General features: G+C 47.1%; 1 protein-coding gene across 4 annotated transcripts in view; it reads right to left on the bottom strand.

Annotated features, from left to right (window-relative positions):
• Positions 1–27915, bottom strand: part of CTIF (cap binding complex dependent translation initiation factor) — a 154396-nt gene that overhangs the window by 80915 nt on the left and 45566 nt on the right. For 3 of the 4 annotated variants that reach the window (XM_065662903.1, XM_065662905.1, XM_065662906.1), the window contains exons 4-6: positions 20904–20977; positions 19907–20011; positions 16592–16667 (exon numbers count right to left, since the gene is read on the bottom strand). In XM_065662903.1, coding sequence (XP_065518975.1) covers positions 16592–16667; positions 19907–20011; positions 20904–20977 — 255 coding nt within the window. Of the gene's footprint in view, positions 1–16591; positions 16668–19906; positions 20012–20903; positions 20978–26392; positions 26528–27915 lie in introns of all 4 variants that reach the window. The other variant, XM_065662907.1, reaches the window with a different exon arrangement.

The raw sequence follows: 27915 nt of genomic DNA, 5'->3' as shown, positions 1-27915 counted from the left end.
CCATGGGTTTGAGGGGGAAACGGAGCAGCATTCAAAGACTCCATGGCTAACCACGCTTCCTTCGTCTGGCAACTGCCCGCTCCTCCAGCAGAGTTATTGAGGAAGTTAGATGAGCACTGTATTTGTTCCAGCTGCAGATTTCCCTTAACCCCTGGTAGTGGTGTTTTCAGAAAACACAGACCTTGTTTTCCGATGGTCGCTTTCCATTTTCGTGCCTGCCACGGCTCCAGTTATTAGCTTTAAGTGCTGTCATTCATAGGTTGAAAATAAAGAATAAAAATGCCTTTGCAATTCTAAGAAGTCCAGGCTGGATGAGCAAAAGGGGGATTAAAAGAAGGCTTTCAGGAATTAGCTTGGAACAGGAAAGAAGAAGATAAAACCATTATAAAAGCTTGTGCTAATACAGGAATCCTTTTTGTTGTAAGTGTTAATGCAGCCGCACAAATTCCTATGAAGATTTATTAGTCAGGTCATGCTCTCCTTCCTCTTCTGATGTTGTATCATCATCATTTTACGATGATAAAAGCATGGCTATGTTTCTTCAATAAAATGTTCCTCTCTCCAAATTCAGAGGAAAAAATTGCATGTTTTTTCCCCAGACTGCGCTTGTGGTATACACAAGGCTAAAGGTGAGGCTGGTGCCTTCAGAACAGTGAAATATAGACACTGAAATTAAGGTACCCATTTAGACACTGCACTATGAGGATGCTCCCCATAAGGCAAGCACAACCCCAGGTCCATGGTTCCCAATGCTGAATAACCTGACAGGGCTAGAATACATAGCACTACCCCCTTCCATCATCCCAGACCTGCTATAACATCCGCTGTCCCATGGGACTTCAGTCCAGTAAAGCATTTACTTTATGTGAATCTGCTCCTAAGTCTACTATTTGCCTTGGCCTTCAGCCAGACGAGCACTTAGGCACATGCTTAAAGTTAAGCACAAGAGTAAACAGATTGAAGTCAGGGGGACTTAAAATTAAGCACATATTTCAAGGATTTTCTGGATAAGGGCCTTAACCCTGGTGTGCAGCGTTTAACTGGGATGATTCCCAGCTGATTAGCTCCCCCCTTTCCCCAACCTCCCCTCCACCAGACCAGGCAACAAACAGTTTCTGTTTTGCCACCACACTAAAAGCTTGGCTTTAAAGAAACCTTGTCTAGCCTCCAGGCAAAGCATGTCTTTCTTTAATTATACCTGCCTGTGAAATACCTTCCAGAAATCCCCACCCAAACAAAGCCTCAGGAAAGGAAATAACGGAAATTCTTGATGGTTTCCATGGGGGAAACGATCCTAACCAGTGAGACGAGGCGCACGTAAGATGAGGCTGATGACTGCTCCTACTGTACACAGCTCCTAACCCAGAGAGACTCCTACAGCCCCGGACACCACAGTCCTCACCTCACAGGGCAGGAGCCTCCTTGCACCTTGACCCTGGATGTGGCTCTCTGCACATGCTGAGATCTGAAAAGCCTTTTGGTGGACACACAGGGGAAGGAGAGACATGTGGCAACACAAAATCCATGAAACCACCATGCTCTCCTCCATAGCAAGTGCAGCACTCAACAGAGAATACTCCAAGAGGCCAAACAGCTTCTAAAGGTCACCTGCGCAACTGTTTTTTTGCCTTCCATGCCCTTTCATATCAGCTTTTTCACTTTACTTAAATTGCATTTATCAATGCTATGGCCTTGGTGGCTATGGGCACCATGTGCAGGTCTGGCATAGTGAAAGCCCTCTTGGCAGAGAGAGGCAACCACTGCAAACAAGCAACACAGGCAAGGCTTGGAATTTACAGACAAAACAGATGAGCAGAAGATTAGAAACATGGACGCAGAAGATGAAGATTTGCTGCTGATTTCTCTAGCAATAAGATTGCTCTCACAAAGGAGAAGCAACTTGCCCAGACTTGATAGGGGCTTAATGGAACATCACCAAGTCCCACTCCTATCCTTTACCCATCCCCATCTAATTCACTTCTAACCATCCTCAGCTGCATAATCATATGGTCCTGAACTCAAACGTGAAGTCAAGTCTGAAGTCAAGTCCTTCCCACCAGGGCATGATCATCTTATCTACCTGTGTTACCCATAGCAATAGCACTAAATAATCACCTATCTTTGGAAAAGCACCTGTGAAAGATGCCTGGAGTACTCCATCCAAACTGAAAACCACTGTAGATGACCACTAGATCATCAGTTTTTGCACGCAGAAAGACTTCTGCACTGCCAAAACACCTTCTGTTATGATCCAATCTCATGTCAGAAAAGCTACCATAGACCTCCTAGAGGAAGTGTAGGGCCAACAGTCTTGCCCCTCCTGAACCAGCTCTCAGAAGCTGAGGACTGGCAAAATACATTCAAAGCCTGTTTTGTATGCAAATCACATCATGAAGTGATGTGGAAAGTACGAAGCCAAACAAGGCACCCTGCTTCCACTGCAGACAGGAACAGCAGGATGGTCAGTAGTCAACGAGCTCCACCTCTAATGCTCTAATTAGCTCCTCTTGGAGCTAATTGTGATATATTTTTGTGGCTTGCTGGCCTTGGGGAGGTGGGCACTATTTCTTCTTCTAGATGAGGAAGAGCAGCAAATGAGCTGTATTTGAAAGCCAGTCACACTCCACCTGCCCTCCACCAAGGTCAACATAGCCCATGTAATTATAATTTATTACCTGAATAGCTATGCTGCTTGGAAACACCACTGAAATCCTAGAGCTAGATGCTCCAGTAGAAAAGGGTATAATACCAAGGCTAAAAGAACTTGCAGCTTGCCTGCTTTTTACCTTCAAACAAGGGCATTCGTAAATGAGTTTAAATAACAAATCTGTTTGCATAAGCATTTACACCAGTTTTCCTTTCAACTACAGCACCACATTTGTAGTCCCAACACTGTGGCACTGCAAGAGGCGTGGATGCGAGACTATGAAGTTCTCCCTGGCCATGAGTGCTCCTACCATGCCCTTGGGACAGCAGGCAAGACATGAGACAACGTCCCCATCTCCATTGCCAGACTTCCATAACCAGGTTTGGTCTTGCTTCTTCATCTGCAGAAGAGGAGCTCCCACCCGCCTGCACTGACAAAGCGGATGAGAGGAAAGAGGAGCCGCCGCCGTGTTCTTCAGATCATGTCAGGTCGCACGTACGTTTGAAGTTGGCCACCCAGTTCTGAGCAGCCAGGAGCAATCTCGTAACGGCTACTTCCTCCGCCGCTCGCAGAGCTGATCTTCAGGAAAGCTCTGTAGTGCGAGGAAATCCTGACCATCGCCACCACAGTGTTATCGACACAGTGAGGAGATAATAACGACAGGAACTGCCTTACGGCAGAATCACCATCATGATTCATGCGACTGCTTGGTGCCAAGGTCCAACAGGCTGGAACACAGCGAGAGGAGGTCACACTTGCTGTTAGCTGGTTGTTGTGTAAAAAAAGAAAGGGAGAAAATAGAAAGAGGTGGGTTCCTACAAGCTGATGTGCATCATCCAGTCTCCCTCTGGCAAATGAATCAGGTCTTCAGTGCATGATATGGCTTACGGCATTGAATTGCCTTCTCATAGAAGGCCACAGGTCCCACATCCTCCTGTGGGAAGGCAGGTGGTATCTAGCCCAGCAGGTATCAAATGCCACCTGAAAAAGGTGTCATCATTCGTGGTGGCAGAACCTAGCATGGTCTGCATGCTCTGTGACTGCTCTGGATTCATAGAAACCACAGCAGCCCTCTGATCGTCTACAACCATCCCCAACAGAGAGATGCAGGCTGCCTTAATGATGGACAGGACTGGTGGGCACACTGCTGTGGGTCACATCACCACAGCACTTCTCCGAAGACCTTTTTGTCCAGGGACTGCTGTGTCAGAACTGCATGGTCTGTGATATGCGTTTGAGGAGCAGCAGGCACATCATTAAAGGTGCCAGCTTGAGAACCCGGGTGCTGCCAGATGGTGTTCAATCCCTGGAGCAAGCACAACATGGCAAACGGCTGTGCCTCCTTCAACCCCATCCTCACTGGAGACCAGACACCACCAGCACACAGGAGAGCAGCAGAAATTCCCCATCTTGGACAACCAGAGAAACGAAGGTTAAGGGCTGGTGAGACACGAGGGTTCATCTGCTCTCTGTGGGGATTTGGCCACTTGTCGAGCAGGCACTGTGGAAGATGCGGCTGTGGCATTGTGGAGGAGCTCCTATGCATGGTCAGGGGACAGATTTCCCTTACCATGAAAACCTCTCACCGGTACCTTCTCCATGTGCGATGCTACACCAGAAACAGAGCACCTCGGAGACTTCATTTTGTGTTTTCTTCCTTTTTTTTCCCTTTTGCAGCTCAGCATTACTGAGTTCGCAGAGTCTCTCTTTAATGTCACATGTGCAGCTCAGGTCCCTCAGGCCCCAGCAGAAGCAGCCTTGGATATTTGCACAGACCCCTCACAATGGAAGGAAGAGGGTGTAGGAGGGAGGATCAGGCTGCTGACCCCTTTATTGTTCTTGGGCCAGAAGAAAGCTTCCTCCTGGCTTAAGAACCACGGCGCTGAAAAAGTTTTCCAGCCAAAACGAGTCAGATGGAGTCACTGGGTGGTGGTTTTTTAGTTCTTATTTTTTTCTTTCTCCTTCCCCTGCCTCCCCCTTCGGCCGAGCGACAGGGAGTCACAGGGTTGTGCTCCATTCACAAAATACCTGCTGCATATCACGTAGTCCTTCCCCCCGACGGCGGGGAAAGGCGCTGTAACCCAAGCAAATGAAAATAAACCTTGGGTTTTTTTCCTTTTTTTTTTTCCTTTCTCTGAAAAAAAAAAAAATAAAAACCCAAGAAAGGAAGAAAGGACCCTGCTCCCATCCTGATGTCTCCAGCGTGCCCGCGGGGAAGAGGTAGGCAGTGGGGAGAGGAGGGGAAACAAGACGATACGATACAAAACAAAACAACACACCCCACACCCCCCTTTGCAAATTCTGCTCCAAAAGGATTAAATGGAGGTTTTCCAAAAAAACACCCCGCCATTATATAATGAGGCTTAACTCGGAGTCACCGGGGTCACACGATGCAGCAGACTGGAAAAACCGAAGCGCAGCGCAGCCTTTCAATTGTTAAGCCAACCATGAAAAATAAAGATAAAAAATGAGCAAAACGATACTGTGATGGCAGGATCGCACCCTAACGGTCACGGTATATTATTTTTTACACCCTTTGCTCTTTCTGGCTGAAATAACCGTTTCAGTATGAGTTCAACCTCTCACCTTTCTGCCTATAGGGGTGGTGACCCGTTTTGCCAGGACACTGTTGGTGCTGGGTAGTGATGCCATAGGGAGAACAGGGACTGCGCCAGCTCCCGAAGCCTTAAGGCACTCAGGGGTGGTTTGCAGCAAAAACAAAAGAGAGCACAAGCTGAAACTCTACTGCAACAATCCAGGTATCAAAAGGTGTCACTGGGTTTCCAGATCAAAGTCTGCATGCAAGGTGATTTTTTAGCACACTGGTTGCAACTGCAAGTTCAACCACGATGTGCCTAGCCCCCTGATTAAATTTGAGTTGGTTGTTCAGCCACAGGCAACCCTGAAGCTCCTCCATCCTTGGTATCTCCCAGCACTGCCTACACCAGAGGTCCTAGCTACAGGACAACAAGCTCCACAGACATAGTGGTGTGGATGGGAACAACCCAAATGACAAGACAGCTTTAAAAAAGCCCACTCTAGCCCAACGCTTTTGGAAGACCAAGCTGTCATTGACCACAAGCCCAATGGCTGGAGCAGATCAGCCACCACCATCATGCTGTGGCTTGCCCAGCAGGTGCAGCAGCAGCAGTGGGACCTGTTGGCACCACCAAGCAGGAAATGTGGAGATTATCCCGGACTCGGGTTTTCTTTTAAATTGCAACAAATGAGAATTTGTGCTTCTCACCTGAATGTTAAAAACTGGCCTTGGTCCGGACTACCACTGCAAAGCAATCGTAAAACAACAGGGATGGACCCTTCATTAGGGACTGTAGTGACAGGACAAGGGGTAACGGGCTAAAACTTAAACAGGGGAAGTTTAGATTGGATATAAGGAGGAAATTCTTTCCTGTTAGGGTGGTGAGGCACTGGAGTGAGTTGCCCAGGGAGGTTGTGAGTGCTCCATCCCTGGCAGTGTTCAAGGCCAGGTTGGACAGAGCCTTGGGTGACACGGTTTAGTGTGAGGTGTCCCTGCCCATGGCAGGGGGGTTGGAACTGGGTGATCTTAAGGTCCTTTCCAACTCTTAACTATCCTATGATCTCTCCTGCTGCTGCTTCAAACCATGCCCATGAAACTAGCAACCCCAAAACCTTTTCATTGTCATCTAGAAAACATGCAGCAACCAGAACTTGAGGAACACACATTTTTATGTTGTATTTATTCATAGCCCCAAGAGGAAGGATGTCCAAATGAAGGCATACGGAGCCCACCAGCTTTATGAAATTATACTGCTCTCAGGCATGTGACGGAGTAAGTCTCAACAGCTCCCTCCCCAGGACCAGCAAGCAGAAGCAATCTGTATCTTAGGCAATACCTGCTTATTTTGCCCAGCCAAAGGGAAACAAACTGCCTCCTATAAGCATACATATTTCCCTTCCGTTCGGACAAGGCGCCTCAAAAGAATATACAATGAGAAACGAAATAATCAAGTGGGTCACAAAAGCAGGAAGAAATGAAGCTTTATCATTCTCCAGTGGTTTCTCTGCTCATACATTACAGGAATTAAACAAAATAATAGAAAGCAAGCCAACAATGAGGAGTTTCTCCACAGTGGTACCAGCAGGTGAAGGGCACAGTAGAAAAGCCCGGGGACGCATGGACACCGGTGTAGCATCGTGTGGCCGAAGGCATGGATACCACGCTCCTCTCACTATTTCTATTAGCCCTGATGAAATCCTTCAATCTCACCATCCAGCAAAGGCATTTTGGGAATGGCACAGAGTTTTCTTTCACTGACCAAGAGTACAGCCAAGCACTTGCCATTTTTAGAGCCAGCGGAGAAGTTTATGGAGTTATCTTCCAAACCCCAAATAAACCCCAAGGATAGTTTCAAAATCATAAAATGAAGGATAATATGGATGTGGGACTAGGAAGAGCTTCTGTGTTACAGGACTTGGGCTGCTACTGCAAGCGAGGACATCATTTAATTCCCTTTATAAACAGTCTTTATTTTCCCTGCAGAAGAGATATCCAGGTGTCTTGTGAAGCAATAAATTTCCCACTTAAAGGACAATCTTTGACCAAACCACCCTGGATTGCAATAAACACTTAACGCTGCCACCAAATACCTATATTTACACCCATAGCTATATACACATCTCCCCAGGCTGGACAGGATTCGCTTACCTGCTGCCTCCAGGCACGAAATTCGCTTTTTAAGAACTTCTGGTCTCACTTATTGTATGAGTTTCTATTTCCATAACATGAGAGGAAAGGCAGCAGAAAAGGGGGAGGGAGGCATCTTCTGTTTAAGAAGAAATTGTTAAATGCAACAGGAAACATTAACCTCATATTTTGTCAGACGAGGGACAAGGACATCCCCCATTAGCAGGATTTTTAGAGAGTAATGTGTTTCTAGGCTCTGCAGGCCCCTGTGCCAACGGGGACATACTCACGTCTCTGTGCCCTGGTCCTCTGGTATATCTGCTTTTTTTCTTTAAGAGAAAATTCCTTCCTTCCCTCGATTTTATTAAAAATTCAGGTCTTTCACAGGGAAGGGGGAAGAGGATTACGATGTGGAAATAACCAAGCCAGCAGAAATAGCTGCCTGACCAGACAGACATTGAGTTTTTATTCAGGATCTTTAGAAATACGGATTTTTCTTTTCTTTGTTACTTCTAATAACTTTTTTTTTTTTTTTAACTTATTCACTATTCCACAACCAATTTCAGGAAAATATTCAGCAAATTCAAGGGAGTGCAGCAAAAGCCCTCTCATACTTGTAATGAATCCTCTGGGAAAACAAGGGGGAATGAGATGTAACACTATTCAGAAGTTAAAATTTTGGGAGGGAGTGTGCTACTGTCTATAGAAAGCACTGGGAAAGAACCAAAATGAAACATTCCAGGCTTGCTTTGGATGTTATATAGCTGCACAAAAGCAAACCTTTTTGAAAGGAAAGTCAATTGTAAGGCTGAGAAGAGCCTGTGTTGTTCTCTGATGTGTTCTAGCCAGAGCAAAATATGAGGAGATTTCTGAGCCTCAAATCATAGAATAGTTAGGGTTGGGAAGGACCTTAAGACCATCAAGCTCCAATCCTTCCAACTCAAATGCCTGTTGAGTTGCTATTTACTCCCCAGTACAAGTCCCCATACCCAAATCAGTTAAAACTCCACTTCTCAGATCTAAGCCTGTGAACTCCTTAAAAGCAAACCACAGGATATTTCTTCAACATCCTCCTTAAGAATGGACTGACCCACCCAGTTCTCCCGATCTCTCCTCTCCTTCTGGTCTCTAACTGTGAACACAAACCCCATCTGCGATCTAGGGCACAGAAGTGGTCCAGCAGTAGTCACCACCACGGTCTCCATCTCCCTCCTGCTGAGGCTGACATATCCTTCAAAGTGGTGTGGGGAAAATAGAATAGATGGGGGAAAGGGACAGAGGGACAAACGGAAATGTGGCTGTTCAGAGGAACATCCTACATGTCATGGGGCAGCAGCACCTTCTGGAGAAAGGGAGGACCCCTCAGCACATCCGGCACAGCTCCCTGGTGTGAAGCGCATCACTTCGGACTGAGCCCTGCCAGATCATCCCATAGGAAATATGCAGAGTTGAGGATTACATTTGCAAAAGTGGGATTTCCAAGAGGAGTCAGGAAGGTGCTGCAAGGCAAGCAAAGGAGACCTGGGCTGTGGGGCACGTCTAACCCTGAGGCACCAGCTCCCCTTAGGGCTGTGGTGCTTGGACAAGGCAACAACAGGGGAGTTCAGACACCTCCAGCTGCACTGCTCAGTGCCTCCAACTGCTTTGAAGCTCACAACAATGCACAATGATAATCACACACAGTCCCGGGTGCAGAGAAACACCTTCCCCCTCTGCAAACTTGGGTCCACCGGGCTGGCCACGCACGCTGATCCCGAGGCGGCCGCAGCCCATGGGGAGCAGCATGACCTGCTGCAGGACAATGCGAGACTCCACCTCTGCTCTTGGAAAAAGCCTTTGCGAGCAGCCTCCGGTTCCGGCTGCACAGAGCGGGGCTCCGGGGCCGTGCTGCGGGGCCGCAGTGCCCTCTAGTGCTGCAGGGCTCCCCGCTGCCACCAGCGCTGTCCCCTCGGCCACCAACACCCGGACGCTTCAGAGCGGCCGCCCCTGCCCTTCCCACCCCACCCTCCCAGCACATCCCAAGCCCGCATCTCTCACCCCAGTGCCTCCCATCCTGGCAGGAGCTCGTTACAGGACCACCACATCAGGCCAGCCTGCCCCAGCCGTGCCCAGCTGACAGGTACCAGCCACAGGAACCACAATAAACAAGCACAGAATCATAGAACCATAGGATAGTTTAGGTTGGAAAAGACCTTAAGATCATTCAGTTACAACCCCCCTGCCATGAGCATCTCTGCTTGGGAAGGCATCCCCATGGATGATGAGCCAACACTGAGAGGATCTGATTCTATGATGAGGTTTGTGACCATCTGAGGAACCTGAACACACGTTAAGTCCGTGGGTCCTGATGAAATGCAGGGTAGAAAGGACCCTGGGAGCTACCAACCTGTCAGGTCACCTGTGTGCCTGGGAAGATCATGGAACAGATCCTTCCAGGAGCCATGCTAAGGCACATGGAGGACAGGGAAGTGATTTAAGACAACCAGCATGGCTTCTCCAAGGGCAGGTCCTGCCTGACCAAAATAAGGGCCTTCCATGATAGAGTTACTACATCAGAGGACAAAGGAAGAGCTATGGATGTTGTCTATCTGACCTTCTGTAAAGCCTTTAACAAAGGCCCCCACAACATCTTTCTCTCTAAACTTGAGAGATATGGATTTGATGGGTGGACTGATGGGTGGAGGAGGGCTTGGCTGGATGATCACATCCAGAAGGTAGTGGTCAATGGCTCAATGTCTGCATGCACACCAGTGACGACTGGTGCCCCTCAGAGGTCTATACTGGGACCAGTACTGTTTAGTATCTTCATCAGGAACACAGTGGGGTTGAGTGCACTGTCACAAGTGTGATGACACCAAGCTTAGTGGTGCAGTTGAGACACCTGAAGGACAGGATGCCATCAGCGGAACCTGGACAGGCTGCAGAGATGGAAACATGCAAAGACCATGAGGTTCAACGGAGCAAAGCACAGAGTCCACCCCCCCGGGTCAGGCAACCCCTGGTAACACCACAGGCTGGGGGATGGACGGATGGAGAGTAGCGCTGAGGAGAAGGACTTAGGGGTTCTGGTGGATGGACGGGGGGGCACGACCCGGCTTCAGTGTGTGCTTGAGCCCAGAACCCCCCCGTGTGCTGGGCTGGGCCCCAGAGCGTGAGCAGCAGCTCAGGGAGGGGATCCTGCCCCTCTGCTGCGCTCTGGGGAGACCCCCCCTGCAGCCCTGATCCAGCTCTGGGGCAGCAGCACAAGAGGGACGTGGAGCTGCTGGAGCGAGGCCAGAGGAGGCCATGGAGATGCTGCGAGGGCTGGAGCAGCTCTGCTCTGGAGCCAGGCTGAGAGAGCTGGGCTGGGGCAGCCTGGACAAGAGAAGGCTCCTGAAGGGGAGACCTTATTGGGGCCTTTCAATACTTAGAAGGGGCCTATAAGAAAGATGGTGAGAGACTTTTTAGCAGGGCCTGTTGTGATAAGATGAGAGGTGACGGTTTTAAACTAAAAGAAGGGAAATTCAGGCTGGATGTGAAGAAAAAATCCTTTACAATGGGAGAGTGTAAAATACTGGTACAGTACCTGGCTGCCCAGAGAGGTGGTGGATGCACCACCCCTGGAGACATTCCAGGCTGGATGTGGTTCTGGCCAACCTGATGCTGTTGAAGATGTCCCTGCTCATTGCAGGGGGGAGTTGGAGTAGATGAGCTTTGAAGATCTCTTCCAACCCAAACCTTTCTGTGATTGCTAAGTCTGCTTGAACTGGGTGGCAGCCAGAAAAAATAAAACCAGTCTTCAGAAGGGAGAGTCTATCTCAGTTGTTACACTCAGAAACCAGCTCTGAACAGTAACAATAATAATGAAAATAATGACAACAGTAACAATGAGGGAAACACAAAAGCTCTCAGCCATTTCCCATATGTTTCTTTGTGCAGTGAATAAATCTGTCATATGATATAGAAGACAACCATAATCTGAAAAGCCCACTGGAAGACATCTCCTTTTCTGCATGTCCAATAAATCCATAGGGTTTATAATGTGGTTCAGGGCTCGCTACAACTGCAGGAGCCCTGCCAGAGGCCAGGCATGTACCTTGCAAGAACCTTCAAGCTGGTGACCTGCATGGGACATACGCCAGCCATGGTCCAGACCTTTCCTCTACAGTGCTTTTGGAATTGCAATGGTCTCATCCTTCTTCCTTGGTCAGGGGTGGCCTTAACTCTAACATAGGAGTGATGCTGAAGGCATTACAGATGACCATGGCAGTCTGCCCTTTTAGCCCAAGGAGATGGTTGTTGTCAGTTGGGTTAAATACAACAAAAAACAGGCCAGAGAAAGACCGTATCTTACTGTAAGTCACAGCAAAACAAAAGCTTTACACTCAGCAGTGCAGAACTGACTCCCAATACATTGTGACCTATACTCAAGTAAACCCTGGCCCGTTGACAGGGACTTTCCACTGTGGTTTTAGCAGTTACTGTATTGGAAAGACCCTTGGGATATGGGAAGCTGGCTTCTTAGACTAGAAACCTTCTCTGAAAGCAATGACATGCCTACACGCTCTGGATGCAGTCCAGCAGGATTTGGGCAGGGACAAGAAATCCCCCCAGTCTGGGGCACCTAGGGAGCAACCCCAGCTTGTTCATAAGCGTTTGCTGGACACAAAAAGGATGTTAGGGCTAGACCTGGTGAGTGGCAGGAGGAACAGACAGCACATGGGGTGCACCACCAGGTCACTCCCAGTAGGATGGGATGCCAGACAGGGAGATGAGCCCAACCCAGTTCCAACAGTGCTGAACAGCCTACTCAGAGAGAGTCAGGTTGCTGTAGCCACAGCTCTGAAAGAGGAGGGATCTGGGCTGCCCAACAAGCTGGATGAAATGAGAACTACCCAGACATATAGTGCAGAAAGAGCAGGCTTGAGAGGATGTGGACAGGATGAAGACTCTGTATGGTGATAACAAATAAATAACACCAGCCCACCAAAGAGTCATCCCTAAGCTCCAGAGAGACCTGTCCCATTGCCACCACCACCCTGGAGGGGTCAGCAGTCTAGTCTAGAAGGAAGCCCTCATATCAGTGCTGGACACTGACCTCCTCCCTCACATGCAGAGTGACAGCAGAGGAGATGCTTGCCATGATCCACCCTTTTCACCCCCTTCTCCCCATGGACACCTGGGTTGGCTTCATATCCCTTCAGGAACCTACTATCTGAACAAATCCATGTGTGTGAGCTGGCCCCTCTGAGCTCCTTGCAGGGCTAACAGGGAAAGGCATGGGTATCCTCACACAGAAATCATCCAGCCTTCTCTAGACCTCTACACTGAGATAACGTGTATGCCCTAAGATAATGCCCTAATGTGCCTATTGCCTCTCCTATGGCAGGAACCCCAAGTGACTAGCCCATGCACAGGTCCCACCCCTACTCACACCATCTCTGCACTGAATTGTTAAGGTCTGACTTGAAAATACTCATCAATGAGGAGAAGTCCCAAGGAGAGTGGGCAGAAACACCCATTAGGTGCCTAAATTCAGGTGGGATTCCAGCACAGCCAAGAGTCCCACCACTGCTAAGCCTGTTGGGACAAAGTCAGGAAAAGAGTGGTGCTAAGAGGAACATGAGCCACTTACAGACTCTGCCTAAGGAGCTGTTCCCTTGTTTCTCATCCAACAAGGAAGCTGGGTGACAACTGTAGCCAGAAGAAAAACAAGCAGTTTATTGTAACTCTGCATAAGCATATGACAAAAAGGGTCAAAAATCATTCAGGAAACAATGGAAGGAGAGGAGCTGCAAGGCAATTAAGACGCCAAAACAAATAATACCAGTGCTGTCTCCCAAGCTTATCCTATAGCACCAGTTAAGCCCAGCTCACCTTTTCAAAGTGCCACATGATTTCTACCTCCTAAAACACAAGACAAGGAGCTGCTGGCTAGCAAAGGCACAGCCACACTGTGCAGGCCCATCTTGAAGGCACGACTCCAGCAAACTGAAAGCTAAAACCTGCAAGAAGCCAGTCCAGAAACCACTTGGGATGTGTCCCAAAACTCTCTGATCGTGTCTAGCAGCATTCACAGCATGTCCCCATGACAGGCAGACTCCTCTATCCTTTGTGAGCTACAGCAGCTTCACAGGGAGGATGAGGGATATCTTGTAGGACCTGACCCCTTGGGTTGTTTTCTGTCTTAAGTGTAGGGCTTGCCAAAGGCTTCCAGTCTGAAGACCGTATCTATGACCAGGGCATTTGGCAGCGACATATCCAAGCCGGAAAGCCTTTCCAAGCATCTGCCAAAGGGAGTAAAAGCAAAATGCACTGACTCAGCCCTTGCAGTGATGTCTCCATGATGCCAAGATGATTACATGGTCTCCTCCACAAACCAGCTGAGGTGAAAATGAGGAGGATGATGAAGGCTGGCTCTGCATCTGAGCTGTGCCTTTGAAATACAGCAGACAACTGATCCTCCCTGGCATCCATCAAAAACCAGATATTATGAATGGGGAACACTTATCTTCAAAAGATTATTTTCTTCCAAAGTAACTTTTTGGCAGCACTCAGGTGAATCAGTGCCCAAAGCCAACTGCAGACTCCTATGGGTAAGCAGAGATGAAGAGGTTACGGCTCATGAGCTGAGCCAAAGCACTGACTTCACTAGCTCCCAGCCACGGAGCTTTCAAAACAAAGCCTATTTACCGGTAGAAACAAGCACCCCACAGCGGCTTTGAAAAGATGGGGCTGGAGGAAGCTTCAAACACCAGTTGTCCTGAAGGAATTGCGCCCAGTGCGGAGCGGAGCCAGGTTCGCTTCCCCGTGCATGTCCACGAGATGGCAGAGCTTGCCGTGCTGAGAGCCGGCCAACAGCATCCCCGGGATGCACGAATTCTCCAGTTTCAAAACAAAAGGCTGGCGACAAGCCCTGTTCCCTCAGACAGCTATGAAGAAAGAGGGTCTGGGGGGAGGCTGTCTTGGGTTTTGGTTATTTTTTCACCTTCTAACTGCCAAATAGTCACAGGCGTTCCTTGCAATCTTTTGTTGAAATGCTATTGATAGATTCCAGCAGTAAAACTCATGGATCTGTATTAACATCCAGATATTCAGAATATTCTGCTTAACCCATTAGTGGTGTCACTGTGTTTCACTGTGTATATATATAGTCACTGTATACCACTGTATATATTCACATACAGACCTAGCTGTATGCTGGACACTAATTCTAAATTCATGTTCCATGGCTATCAAAAGAACCCAAATTTCCAAAGCAGCCTGCAGTAAGACCTCTCTCAAACTTGCTTGCTAAAGCTGCTGAAGCACACTCAGCAGCAAAACATTTTTCCATCTCAGCCATGCTGGAGGATGCTCTGACCAGCCCAGCTGTGCTGGAGTACCACAGAATCATGGAATGGTTTGGGTTGGAAGGGACCTTAAGCTCAACCCCCTGCCATGGACAGGGACACCTTCCACTAGAGCAGCTTGCTCCAAGCCCCATCCATGACCAGACCAGCCCCTTCATCCACGCACAGCTGCTGTAAGCAGCCCATGAACTCTTAAACACATACAAGAACAAGAGTTTATGTATCTCCAAACTGAAAAGCACCTTCTTCAGGATATGACATGAACATAACTGCAGTGTGGAAAAGCCCCATGGAAGGTGAAGGATTTTTCTTCCATAGTCTCATATAAATATTTTCCCTTATGCCCTCATGCATTGTGCCCCACAGAGCCCTTTAAAACAAGAGATAAAGACCAGCAAAATCACAGTGGCACTGCCTGGTCACGTTCAAATCCGGTTAACAATGACATGTCAGGATTAAACCAGCTGTCTGCAAGTATTTCACTTGTCAACACTGCACAAGATAAATCCTCACCCAGAACTACCCAGCCTCTGATTCCCACAACACACACATGACTGTATGTGCCTTGGTAAGTACATCTCCAAAATAAAGCAGCATTGCATGAGTCTGCCCAGAGGCACAAAGAGAACACCAAATCCATCATTCCCACTTCCAGCTTAGAGATGTCACACTAACAATTAAGCTAGGTATTAAGGTATATATTGGAATTAATCCACTGGAGTCGGTGGGACTCAACCAGGTGTTAGGACAGGATGAGATGACAAGCAGACCAGGAGGACCTGGCTTATTTAATAGCTGTTGATTAGAAAATAAGTTAAACCCTAGAGAAGAAAGACAGCTCCAAGCACCAAAGATGGTTTGATTCCTTATTTCCAATTATTTCCCATGGAAAATAACCTTATTTTGCAGAATTACTGGGTTCTGTATCAGTTGAACTTAATGTTTTCTCCCTGTGACCTAAACTCCAGACATACCAAGCATAGAAGAGACTGAGCAGAAAGCAGCTGCAGGCAGTGCTCCTCCCTGCCAAAGTCAGCAGCACTTCTCCACTGGTTCAAGTATTTAGTGCCAGCTAGCTCACCCAAAAGAAACAGTGAGGCAGATCATCACATGGTTTGCAGAATGGCCAAAGCTCTTCCTCACATGATGCACAAACAAGAAGCCTGGTGATCTCTTTGCTCAGCACTGAAAAGGGTAACGCTACCACAGCACGAGATGTCCTTGTCCTCCCCTCTGAAGGCAAAGAGGACACTAGAGCAGAAACACTCAGAAACTTGCCCAGCCCAGGGCACCCAGCTCCTTTAAGGCCTCTGGAAACTGGAAAATTACGTGATGCTGACATACTGACCTATTCAACCGGACTTTTTAACTGAGGGTCTCACCCTGCCATTCCCCAACACTGAGTATCAAAAGTCATTTAGCCAGAACTACCAAAGCTGGGATGTAAAGAGAGATGTGAAGAAGGAAGAGGCTGGAGAAAACATATGAGTGGATGAGCACTGCAAATAAACATATGCACACCCCACAGAGGAAACATCTGGGTCAGCACACCGCCACTTCTGGCTTCCTGGCAGCAATTTATTTTGCAGCTGCCAGGAGGGCTGGTGCTTTTCAGAATCTCCTTTCCTAAAATAAATGAGCCCTGTGTACATATATACATTTATATATGTGTGTGTATATATATACGTGTGTGTGTGTGTATACTGCCCTCAACTTTTCACCTCCCAACAAAGCCTACATGGTAACTGCTGCTGCTCAGCACTAAGGTTCACAGCAAGGCTTGCTGACACCACAGGCTTCATTCTCAATCGCAAACCCCAAAGGACCAGAGCTCAGCACATCCAGGCCAGCAGCCTTCCCATTTCTGGGGAGGGTTTCCTAAGGAAAGGTATGGCAGGGAGCTGCTGGTCTCCACCACACCACAGGCACGATGTCCTCATCACTTACCTGCCACACTGGAAGGACTTTCTCTATGTCGTTCAAGTTGATGCTGTCTCCATCCTCATATTTTCCTTTTCCAAGCCTGGAGGAAGAAGAAAACAAACAAAACCATGTGAAACCTCACTGGAGCCAAAGATAATTTTCTATTAAGGCACATGGGGAAGATTAGTTCTTTCTGCAAAGGACCCTCATGTAAACAAAGAGGCTCTCTGAAGCAAGTATGCTATGCCTCCAAAACACTCCCACACAGGCACAAAGCTGTTAATATAAAATTAAATGATTTTCTCAGCCCTTTCCCCCTGTACTATCCACCATGGCACTCAAACGCTCTTGGTAACAGTGAGAAAACCAAAGGCAGTCCTGAGCAGTAGCACTGGGTGATTCAATTCCCAGACCAAATAAAACAGAAAGCACAGCCCACCTGGAAAAAAACAAATAAGGACACAGAAATGGAATGAAAAATGTTCCTCCTCCGCAGGAGCTCCAGTTCCCCTGCTGAGAAAGGTGCCCTCAAACAAGCACAAACAGACTCAAGACAGCAAACAGCAATCATTATAAATACAAACATACAATTCAAAAGGCAAAAGAAATTGGGGTGGAAGGCCAGGTACTGACAGACGAAATGCGTAGCTGGCAGCTGGAGGACCTTCTTGTAACAAGAAAAGAAAAGAAAAGAATCCATAGATAATTACTAGCTGGATGCAGAGAGTTTCTAATGACAAAAAAGAAAAAACGTGGTCAGTAAGTACGTTCCTTCTGCATTTATAAACAATTGAGGCGATCTCTGTTTATTTTCTAAGAATGGCGATTTGTTTTTTTCATCAATTAGTGACAAGATATTGTTAAATAACGTGTATTAGACAGAAATTCTGGTAGATGCAGACCCAGGTAATCATCGCCTGTAAGTGAGAGAACAATAGATCTTGGTGGAATTAGAGCAAACACTGAGGGGAAAGGGAGAATCCAGAAAAATGGCATGTGCTAAAGCACCAGGCTCAAAACCAAAGCAAGCTGCATGGAAACAATTTAATTAACATGCTAATTGATTTATGGGAAATCAGTGGTGTTTGACAATTGACTTTCCCTCATAGGTGAAACACTGGCTTTTATTTACAAAGGCAAACATATCGTGTGTGTTTATATATACATTAAAAATACATTTATGTGAAAAAAATAGGTATATTTATACATGTATGAGGCAGGGGATGAGGAAACAAGGATCAGGGGGATGAAGGCAGCTTTCCTCTAGAGGCAGCATGGCTGAGCCTCAAGTACAGAACCATAGGTAGCTCTGGCAGTCACGTTTCAATGAAGTGGTAGAGAAACTAAAGTGATGCCAAGGCCAGGTTGGATGGAGTCTTGGGTGACATGGTTTAAGAGTGTGAAGTGTCCCTGCCCATGGCAGGGGGTTGGACCTGGATGATCTTAAGGTCCTTTCTAGCCCAAATCGTTCTGTGATTCTACACACAGGCTTGAGATATATCTGGAATGAAGAGAAAGTGTCAGCTACAAAAGGCTGTTTGAACTGGAAGAGTGAAAGCACAGCAAGAGTGAATATCGGGATTTAATGGTGGACAAATCCAGGTCAGAAATGCAGTACAGTTCCCTGGTTTTCCTTAACCTCTCCACTTGGGTTATTCAGCATACCACCAAACTCCGTATTTTCCAATAAAATCAGATGTCTTTCTGGAGGGAAAAGGCTTCAGCCAAGCAAAAGTCATTTGAGGTCAATCATCTGGATGCAAGTACATGGCCCACCCTGGGCAAGCAACTGAACTAAGGAATAAAATGGTCCCTTTGGGACAGTAACTTTCCTCTTTTTTCTATCAGCTTTTCCATTGCACAGCTAGCTCATTAAAAACCCCACTCCTGCAAGAGGGAAATGCCTAGCTAACAGGTGGGGATTCTTAGAGGTTCAGCAAGCTGAATCACACTCTGCACAGATTTGGAATGGAGAGCTGATGAATGCACAACACAGACAACTTGATAAAAATAAACCCAGCTTCTATTCTAGTGCAGGTTACCTGTATGATTTGCATCCTGGGAGATGCACTGATTATGCTAACAGCATCCGTTTAACTTTCCTGCATATACACTAATTCCTACTCCACTTTTACAGCTGTAGTATTTAGCAGTGATTAAATATCTCGCCTCCATACTGCCTTCTCCACATGTTTGCACCCTGGGCATTCACAGTACACCAGGAATCGCAGGCACTCAACAAAGCGGAGCCTGTTGCTTTCTCGCTATACACAGCAGATGTCGCTGATAGGATCATCTGGCAAGGGCCATCCCCGCGGAGCACATCCTATCTTATTCTACAGAGGGCGCTTCATCTCATTTTTCATCTGTGGAAATGGGAATAAACATGACCAAGGCACTTACCGACTCAGAAATCTAGTGTTATATTGTTTGAAATATTCTTAATATTGCTGTTTATATATCTGTGTAGGTATAGATGCTGAATCTGCGCTGGAGTGGGATTGCTAGCCTGGAGTTACTTGCACAAGACTTGCACATGGTGTTGGCCTAGACTTTGGCACAACCAACTCTGAGAGAGGACTTCCATCCCTACATACAAGATGGCAATGAGCTACCACCTGAAATCTTCTCAACCCCATCTTTTACACCTGTTCTGATTTTTTTCCTTCCTCTTTGCCCTGATAAGGAGAGGAAAACCCAAACTATGACTGTTTCTTAATCCGCAGAGAAACAGTGATGTCCATCTAAGCAACATCAGTGATCAACTTGGTTCCAGTATGCATCTATTTGGCTTGACCAGCCAACAAACCAAAGAGGAATCCAGCAGTACTGTGGAAGCTCCTGGAGGCTGTCACCACCAAAAGGCACTGTTTAATGTTTTCAGTTTTATGACTAAAAGGAGCAGGTGAAGGATGAACACTTCGATCTACACAGATCACATCAATGCTCTCTCCTCACCTGAAGTCTTGCTGGGGAGAACAGCAGAAGCCCTAACACTTGTGGGAACAGTAACCAGGATCAGCACTAAGCCAGAACCTTTCCTCCAATATTCAGAAGTGTTTAAATCTACAAGTCTTGGATCTGGAAGACTTGTATCCAGCATGGTAAAGACTGAATTCTACCAAGAAATGCAAAATAAAGTGAGCAACTCCGCTCCAGCCCTGAACTGGATGAGAAGAGACAGACACACTGATTGTAGCATCCTCAAACCCTGTACATGGTGCAGCACCTCTTCCCCATGTCCTCCACATGAGCCATGCCACCAAACCAGTGTTCCTACAGCAAAGGAGAAGTTAGAGATCTTGCTGTGGAGTATGGTATCGCACACACGGCACTCACCCTTCTCTGTCTATGTGAGGCAACGGGTGTTTGGAGGTGTTTCGCAGCTTCCTGTGAAATTGGGTGAAATCTAGTTTTTCAGGCTGCAAGTCCCACGTCGCACCACTAGGAGAGAAAAACAGGGAAAAAAACAAGGAAAGAAAGTCCACTACTAATTAAACACCACCAAGCTGAAGAGCAGAGGGCACATCGGAGCCTGCAAATGAGGAACCCTGGTACTTCCGGAAGCACTGCTCCCTGTGCTGCACAGCACATGGATGCCTCCAACCTTCAGACTGTTGCATCATGTTTCTTTTCATTTCTTCTGGGGTTTTTTTGGAGATGCAGAGCTCCTGTTGCTTGCATTAAACGCCTAGTTTTGATATATGATGCAGCATGATGCAGCACAGACCTTGCAAGCTATACTTGTTCTCTGTATCAAGCAGGTATCACAACAAGTAATGGTCTGGTCCATGCAATGGAGATGTCCTCTCTGGTCCTACACAACCTGTCTGCTCCAGTGGCCTGAACCAAGTCCTAGGTGGGAACTCAATCCCTGCAGACTCTTGCACTGCTCCAGGCACAGAGAGATGCGTAAAACTGAACAGAGCACATATTCACCACTTTCCTCATGCAGAAGTGGCAGATGAAGAGCTCTTCTCAGCAGCTGTGATGCCAACGCACGATTGCACCTCCAATTAATGGAAGAGTAAAATCCTAGAGTAGTAGCTCAGAGCTGCTTTCAAGTCTCAGATGATTACAACTAATCATATCAGTACCAGCTTCAGATGTTTGGACTGCAAACTCATCCAGCGGCCTCTCCTGAGCACGTAGGATGCTTTAAGTAGATTGACTGTGCTTAGTGCCATGGGCTAAATGGGGATGGAGAGGAGGAGGAGCAGCAACACGAGTACCAGCAGGGTTCTCACTGGTGCCTGGGTACCAGCAGGACAGACACGTGGGCAAAGGCTAAGAGAGGGCACAGTCCATCTCTCAAAGCATTTTAAAACCAGCTTACCTGAAGGAGTCAAAGGTGTTGGCAGCCCAGATGTCTGTGCCTAGCATGTCAAGGTTGCTGTCCTTGTTGCCATTCTAGGAGGAAGGGAAAGGTGGTTACTTGCCAGAAGGCACATGGTGTTATCCAGAGCACAGCACAGTCTCTTTCACCACCAGCCATGGAGGTGTCCTAGCTCTGCACATGGGCTCCTCTACCCACACTACAATCCACACACGGCAATGCAATGCAAAGGCCCTCTCCCACTGCAAAAGCAGTCATGTGGGCAAGGCATGACACAGCTTCAGCCTTGTGAACACAAAGCTGTGGACAACACGGAGCAGAGAACATGTAGGCTCAGCTCTAACTCCAGCCCTGGCCTCCTACCCACTGTCCACAACCTCCAAGATGCACCAAGGTCCAGTGGGCAGCTGCCGTCCCAGCCATGAAGATGCTTAGCTTCAGAGTCACAGACCAGTTAATGCAGTAAGGGACCTCTGAAGCTCATGTGGTCCAACCCTCCTGCTCAAGCAGGGCCACCTACAATCAGGTGGCCAAAACCACATCCAGATGGCTTTTGAGTATCTCCAAGGATGGAGGTGCTCTTCACTAGCAGCTATCAGAGCCTGCTGTCACCGATAAGAATGGTGAAAGCTGTCTTACTTCTTCAAGGAGTCATGGTGGCATGACGTCTCCTTGGTCTAACAACACGAGTGAGATGTCAGAACCCTGCACTGTTCCATCTCTGCCATGCACACCAGCAAATGAGTTCACACGTACTAGAATAACCATGTATTTAAGTACTAATGCTTAAGGACTAATATTCCCACCAACATTAAGGCGACGATTCCTTACTCTTACATGAAGCAAAAGCATCATGGTATAATCATGTGGGAATTATGAGAAATCTCCAGCAAAATGAGAATCACCCTGAATTTACCTCTGCAGCTGCTTTTGGCAAAACCGGTGACCCAAAGCAAGAGCATCTAAAGCAAAGACCTAACACTTATCCTTCATAGCCCCTTTACACGTCCAACCTACAGAAAGAGGGATGCCTTCTCCATCCTTTACAGGCAAAAAGGTAAAAGGGGTTGGATTTTGCCTTTCAAACCATTCAAGAAATCAGACCTGACTCAGACTTTTACAGGATGGACATGTAAATGCATTACGAATAGGGAATCCCATGTTACCAATTTTCCCCGACATTTCTTACACATAGTCGGATTATTCATAATCTTGCACATTGAGATTATGTAAGTATTTCAGCCCAAATGGCCCCACTCCAATGAAATGTGCTGGAGAAGGTGGCTTCCATATATTCCTCATCCTACTGTCCTGGGTTCAGCTGTAACAGTTATTTTTCTCCTTAGTGGCTGGTGCAGTGCTGTGTTTTTTACTTTAGTCTAATTAGACAACGCTGATAACACTCTGATGTTTTTAATTGTTGCTAAGTTATGCTTACCCTGATCAAGGACTTTTCAGTCTCATGCTCTGCCAGTGAGGAGGGGCACAAGAAACGGGGAGGAAGCAGAGACAGGATGCCTGACCCAAACTAGCCAAAGAGGTATTCCATACCACAGCACGTCATGCCCAGTATGGAAACTTGGGGGACTCACCCAGAAGGGCTGTTAAAAACTACACTGAGAGCAATGGGTGGTAGGACTTTCAAACACTGGCATACACACTTAGCAAAAGCCACATGGCTGGTCGTAGAATCATACAATCCTAGAACAGTTTGGGTTGGAAAGGACCTTAAGATCATCCAGTTCCAACCCCCTGCCATGGACAGGGACACCTCACACTAAACCATCTCACCCAAGGCTCTGTCCAGCCTGGCCTTGAACACTGCCAGGGATAGAGCATTCACAACCTCCCTGGGCACCCTGTGCCAGTACCTCAGCACCCTCACAGTGAAGAACTTCCTCCTTAGATCCAATCTAAACTTCCCCTGTTTCAGTTTTAACCCGTTAGCCCTTGTCCTCTCACTACAGTCCCTCTGATGAAGAGTCCCCCTCCAGCATCCTTGTAGCCTCCTTCAGATACCGGAAGCTGCTCTGAGGGCTCCATGCAGCTTCTCTTCTCCAGGCTGAACAGCCCCAATTTCTTAGCCTGTCAGCACTAGGGGATCTGCCAACAGGTCAGGATGGGTATTGGCTGGGGGTGGTGAGCAACCACATTGTGCATCACTTGTGTTTATAATTTTTTTCCCTTTACCCTTTTAGTTTCATATCTCTCCCCTTATTATTTCCCTTATCATCATTACTGTTGGTAGCAGTAGTAGTTTTGTGTTATCTCAACCCATGGGATTTATATTCCTTCAATTCTCTTCCCCATCCCTTCAGGAGTGGGGGGGATGAAGTAGGGAAGTAAGAGAGCGGCTGCATGGTTCTGAGTTATCCTTAAGCTGGGCTTAAATCACGACACCTTCCCTTTCTGACATTTTCAAATATTATTAGTAACAACCAAGACACAAAAATTCGTAAAGATTTGACCATTTATTAATGAAGCCCCAGATTTCCATCTGCACGCAAAGTGATCAGTCTCTTCCCAATGAGCAGGACATGCATCTTGGCGCACAATACTGAGAGTCATGCTTTGCAGCCATTCCCAACAACAACCAATTTAGACACCAGACACTCCAAACACAGCCACACTGCTCCCTCTTTTGTCTCCTTCAACAAGTCTCTGTGGATTACAGTTTTAACCTCCAGGGATCTGCAGGTCAACATGTGTCTGCACAGAAACTACCAGAAATATATAAAATTCTCAATTACGGAACCTGAGCTTTTTATTTGAGGCAAAATTCTCTCCTGCCTAGGAGAGAAACTAGTTTTCTAAATCTTTAGAAGCATCCTCATGCAGTATAATGAAAATACACATGTGCAGGTCTTCATAGCTATCATCCAAAGAAGAGATACCTCTTGCTGCAGACAAATCAATTTCTCTTTCCATTTCCTATGACATGGGATATTTATGTTCCTGTCAACGAGCCAGCTAAAATTGGATTTCTTAAGCGTAAAGTATTTGGGTTCAGGGAAGAAGTCTGGGAACACATAACCAGTTGAAATGAGGCTGAGCCCAATCAGCAATTACGATGCAAAATAGCAATAATTGAAGAAAGGTGGGTTCCTAATGCAAAAGGTTGCATCCTAGAATTGTTGCCCAAATTCAGCTCGGCACAGGACTTCTGAAAACCCTTTTCCTGAGCCCTGAAACAAAACATCAGGCAATTACCCTTTGATGCTCAGCTTGAAATCTGTTTGGATGTGATGGAGAGCCTTGACACCTCTTAATCTGCAGTAGAAGTGGATGCAGCACAATCTGTCCCACCCAGCTCCCCCTCACCTCCTCGTACATCAGCTCATCAGTGCTCTGCTGTGAGCACAGGCAGGTCAGCCCCGGCACTGATCCCAGCAAATTGCAGATCCCAGGAAATTGGATCGATGATTGCAGTGATGATTCAGATGCTGCAGGATGTCAGATGGATGTAAGCATCTAGGCAGATGCTCCCACCCAAACCTGGTCCTCCTACACAATGTCCCCATGACCTCTTGGAGGCAGTCCAGTCATTAGCCAGACTCCATAAAGATGGCACCATGGCCAAATGACAACACACCTTGTCATTAAGTCATGAGTCACCACAGTCATCTCAAGACACCCTTTCAGTCTTCCGATGGATGATCTGCCTTTATATCCAGTTTCTGTCTCGACTCACAGGGCTGGAAGCATGCTTTCCACCCAAGTGAACCTGCGCTGCAGGGTGCTTGGTAAAGTGCTCACAGCATGGTACCAAGACTTAACAGCTAAGACTTTAAAAAAGCCAATTCTGAATTCTGAGGACACAAAAATAATCCTAACTGCATGTATTTAAGAAAAGAAGTGACTTGCTGACAGTTCCCACAGGACTGCAATTATAACCATAAGAAGTTTCAACATGATGGTCCCAATGACCCAACCCTCAGCTTCAGATAATCATTTTCACCGCAAAGGGTTTAATATAGCTGAAATATAATTAAGCCACTAGGAATGATGGTTGGGAGACACACTGACAAGATCAGCGTCAGTACTCAGATCAGAGATCTGGTAAAGCAGATCCTACCTGTGGTATGGTTTAAATGCACGTCCATAATGTGTGTCCTCCAGCCCCTGTGAGCACACGTCACCTTTGCCTGTCACCACCGAACCCATACAAACAAAGGGATGCACCTCGCTACAGTCCACGTGGACTCTGACTGTTCACCCATGCATGCAGCTTCAGCACATTCCCCACAGAGTCAGCATTTGCATGTACACAGCAGCTTTTCAAAACCCAGCTCTGCATCCCACCGGCTCCTCTCGCTCCTCCTCATTACCATCCTCCAGCAAACCAGTACCAATACAGAATCATGCTCTTCATCGCACTATTGCAACAGCGTTAGCTCATCCCTGTGCTTGGCATTAACGCAGAACGAGTCAAGTGGTCAGTGGTATAAATTCAGGGATTATCCTGTGTCACGTGTTATTTCTTCATCATTTTTCAGTTCTATGTATGAGGAGATTCCCTCACCTTTCTGCTTCTCAGCTGCCTACAACCCTTGGCTGCACTTAGGTAGAAAACCAAAAAGCTACTGAACTGTCTGAAAAACTCCAATGGAAGGTTTCCTTGGTGAAAACAGCATGTTTTCATGAGAAAAACATAGACATTTTAAGGAAGACAGTACTGTCCCTGCTCAAAGAAGGAACGGTATGTCGAGTCTTGTTCCCAGACACAAGGACCATCGCTTCCCAGCAGCAGTGTCATTCTGTGGGTCCTTCTCCCACCAAAGCATGGCTCAGGAGGGAGGACAGGCTACTTCCTCAAGCACTCCAGGATGGATAAGATGGATGAATGGCCCAAGATCTCCCAGAGTCCATCTTCCACTTCTGGTACAACTCATAACTCATGTGTGCAGAATCAGAGCAACTCCGAGAGGAGAGAGGAGGGCAGAGGCTGACAAAAACATGCATAAAAGGTTCCTGGTCTGAGTTCAAGGAATGGACCTAAAACCAAATCAAAGGCAAATCCTTACAGTGTTTTGCAGGGCAGGGAGTTAACTCCCCATCTAGCCCTGCTGACAGCTCAAGGTCACCATTTAACACCATCTATGTGGTGTCCACTCATGCATCAACTTCTAATGACGACTTGCCAAAAAATAATTACAGACACCTCTTAATTTTCCAAAATTAAAATACTCCAAGACTTAAAATAAAGAAAAACTAATTTTCTTTGCACTAAAACAGCTGACTAGGGACTTCTTTCCCAATATTATGGCACTCAGCAATCCTCAACTGCTTGAGGCTGCAGGACAGCTACAGCCCTCAGCAGACAAGTCACACATTATGCATGAATTAAATAGGTCTCTGAGGTGTCCTTCATAATTGACATTCACTCACACCCTAGATGCAGACACACACACAAAAGATGTTGTTAGAAGGGTGCCTCTGATAAACAGCAAGCAAAAGACATGACTTCAGCATGCTGATACCAGGTATACCTTGTTCGATTGCCTGAACCGGATGCTTGTCCTGCGGCTGCCAAACCTGGATCCAGACCCAGATCCAGACCTGTGCCTGGGGCCAGACACTGGCTGGGACCCTGCTCTCCCAGTGCTGCTGTGATCCCACTCTTCCTGGAAATAAACAGCTTACTTTAGTCAAGGGCGACGCTGTCCTGCACCCGCAAAACCACACTGACATGGTGAGCCAGGAGAGCTGCAGCTTGCAGAGCACACATGCAAGCACCTGCAAAACCATGCCCATGCCTAACCTCCTGATCTGGGGGATTTCTCAGAGACCTTTAGCATATTCTGTTTACATACTGCAAACGAATAACACTGTGGGAGGCTTCAATGAAGATAAGATTTGGCTCTAGTGCTCCAGTCTAGGCATGGGCAACAACACCACTTACCTCCTATATCATTATGAGCATCACTTATGCATATTCAGCAACCCACATCCTCTAAAACTGCTTAACAGCATGCTTTAACTTTTGGTCAGCTCCGAATTGGTCAGGCCAGCTGGTCTAGATGATCATTTTAAGTCCCTTTCAACTGAAATAGGTTTATTCTATTCTGTGCTGTTCGATGCTGTTCTGTTCTATTCTGTTCTGTTCTCCTCTATCCTATTCTACGTTCTTAATTTCACCCCCCAAGCCCAGATCAACTTCTCAGTCAGTTTTTACTTCTGCTGAGCCCACTCTTGGAGCCCAGCCACTCGTATACCAGAAAACATACAGAGTTCACCAGGAGACACATTACACAAATAACTATTTTTCCCTCTTCAGGAGCTGTCCTTACTGTTCTCCTTTGTTCTCTTTACACTTGTTCTGTTGTCAAGCAACCTGCAGGTTTCTTGTTCAGCCAGCAGCCCTCGGGGCAAGATGAGTCATCTGAAAACCAGAAGAACTCACCCAACCAGCTGCTTCTACCCAAACATCCCACAAGGTGTGTGGGGAGAAAGCTGAGTATTGTAAGGGTAATTTGCTCCAAAAGCTTTGCTCAGAGGCTTGGGAAAGACCTTTAAAGTGACCTAAGATCATTAAAAATACACAAAATGACGGAGTGCAGAATATTCAACTCTTCAAAGTACTCTGAAAATCTGGGATATACAAAGGGGAGCCTGTGTTTCAGGACTGGTGTGAGAGCTGATGCTCCAAGACAGATTCTCAAGTCTCAGACATCCTCATGGGGCTACATGAGTTTCTGTGGACACTGCCTTGGGCTACAAGGGCAGAGCCACCTTGGCCTATGAGAGCTAAAAGGATTCACCAGCAAAGCAAGGTGTAAACTCCCCTTCATACACAGCAGCCAAGTCCAGGTCACTGATTTGGGAGCACAGATCCAGTCCCAGCTCCACCACTGCCACATGGGTTGGATGGGGCAGTGAGACAGCTGCACAGGAGACCCTAAGCTACCTAAGGTGATGCTATCCAGTGGTCCAGCACTGGCCTTAGTGAAATATAAGTATTTACCCAACACTGGAAAGAAAACACATCAGTACTGGTTTCTGCATTGCTCCA

This window comes from Lathamus discolor, chromosome Z (genome assembly GCF_037157495.1).
Source record: "Lathamus discolor isolate bLatDis1 chromosome Z, bLatDis1.hap1, whole genome shotgun sequence".
NCBI lineage: Eukaryota > Metazoa > Chordata > Aves > Psittaciformes > Psittacidae > Lathamus > Lathamus discolor.
Note: the sequence above shows the minus strand (reverse complement) of the source record. Positions and strands in the feature narration are given on the sequence as shown.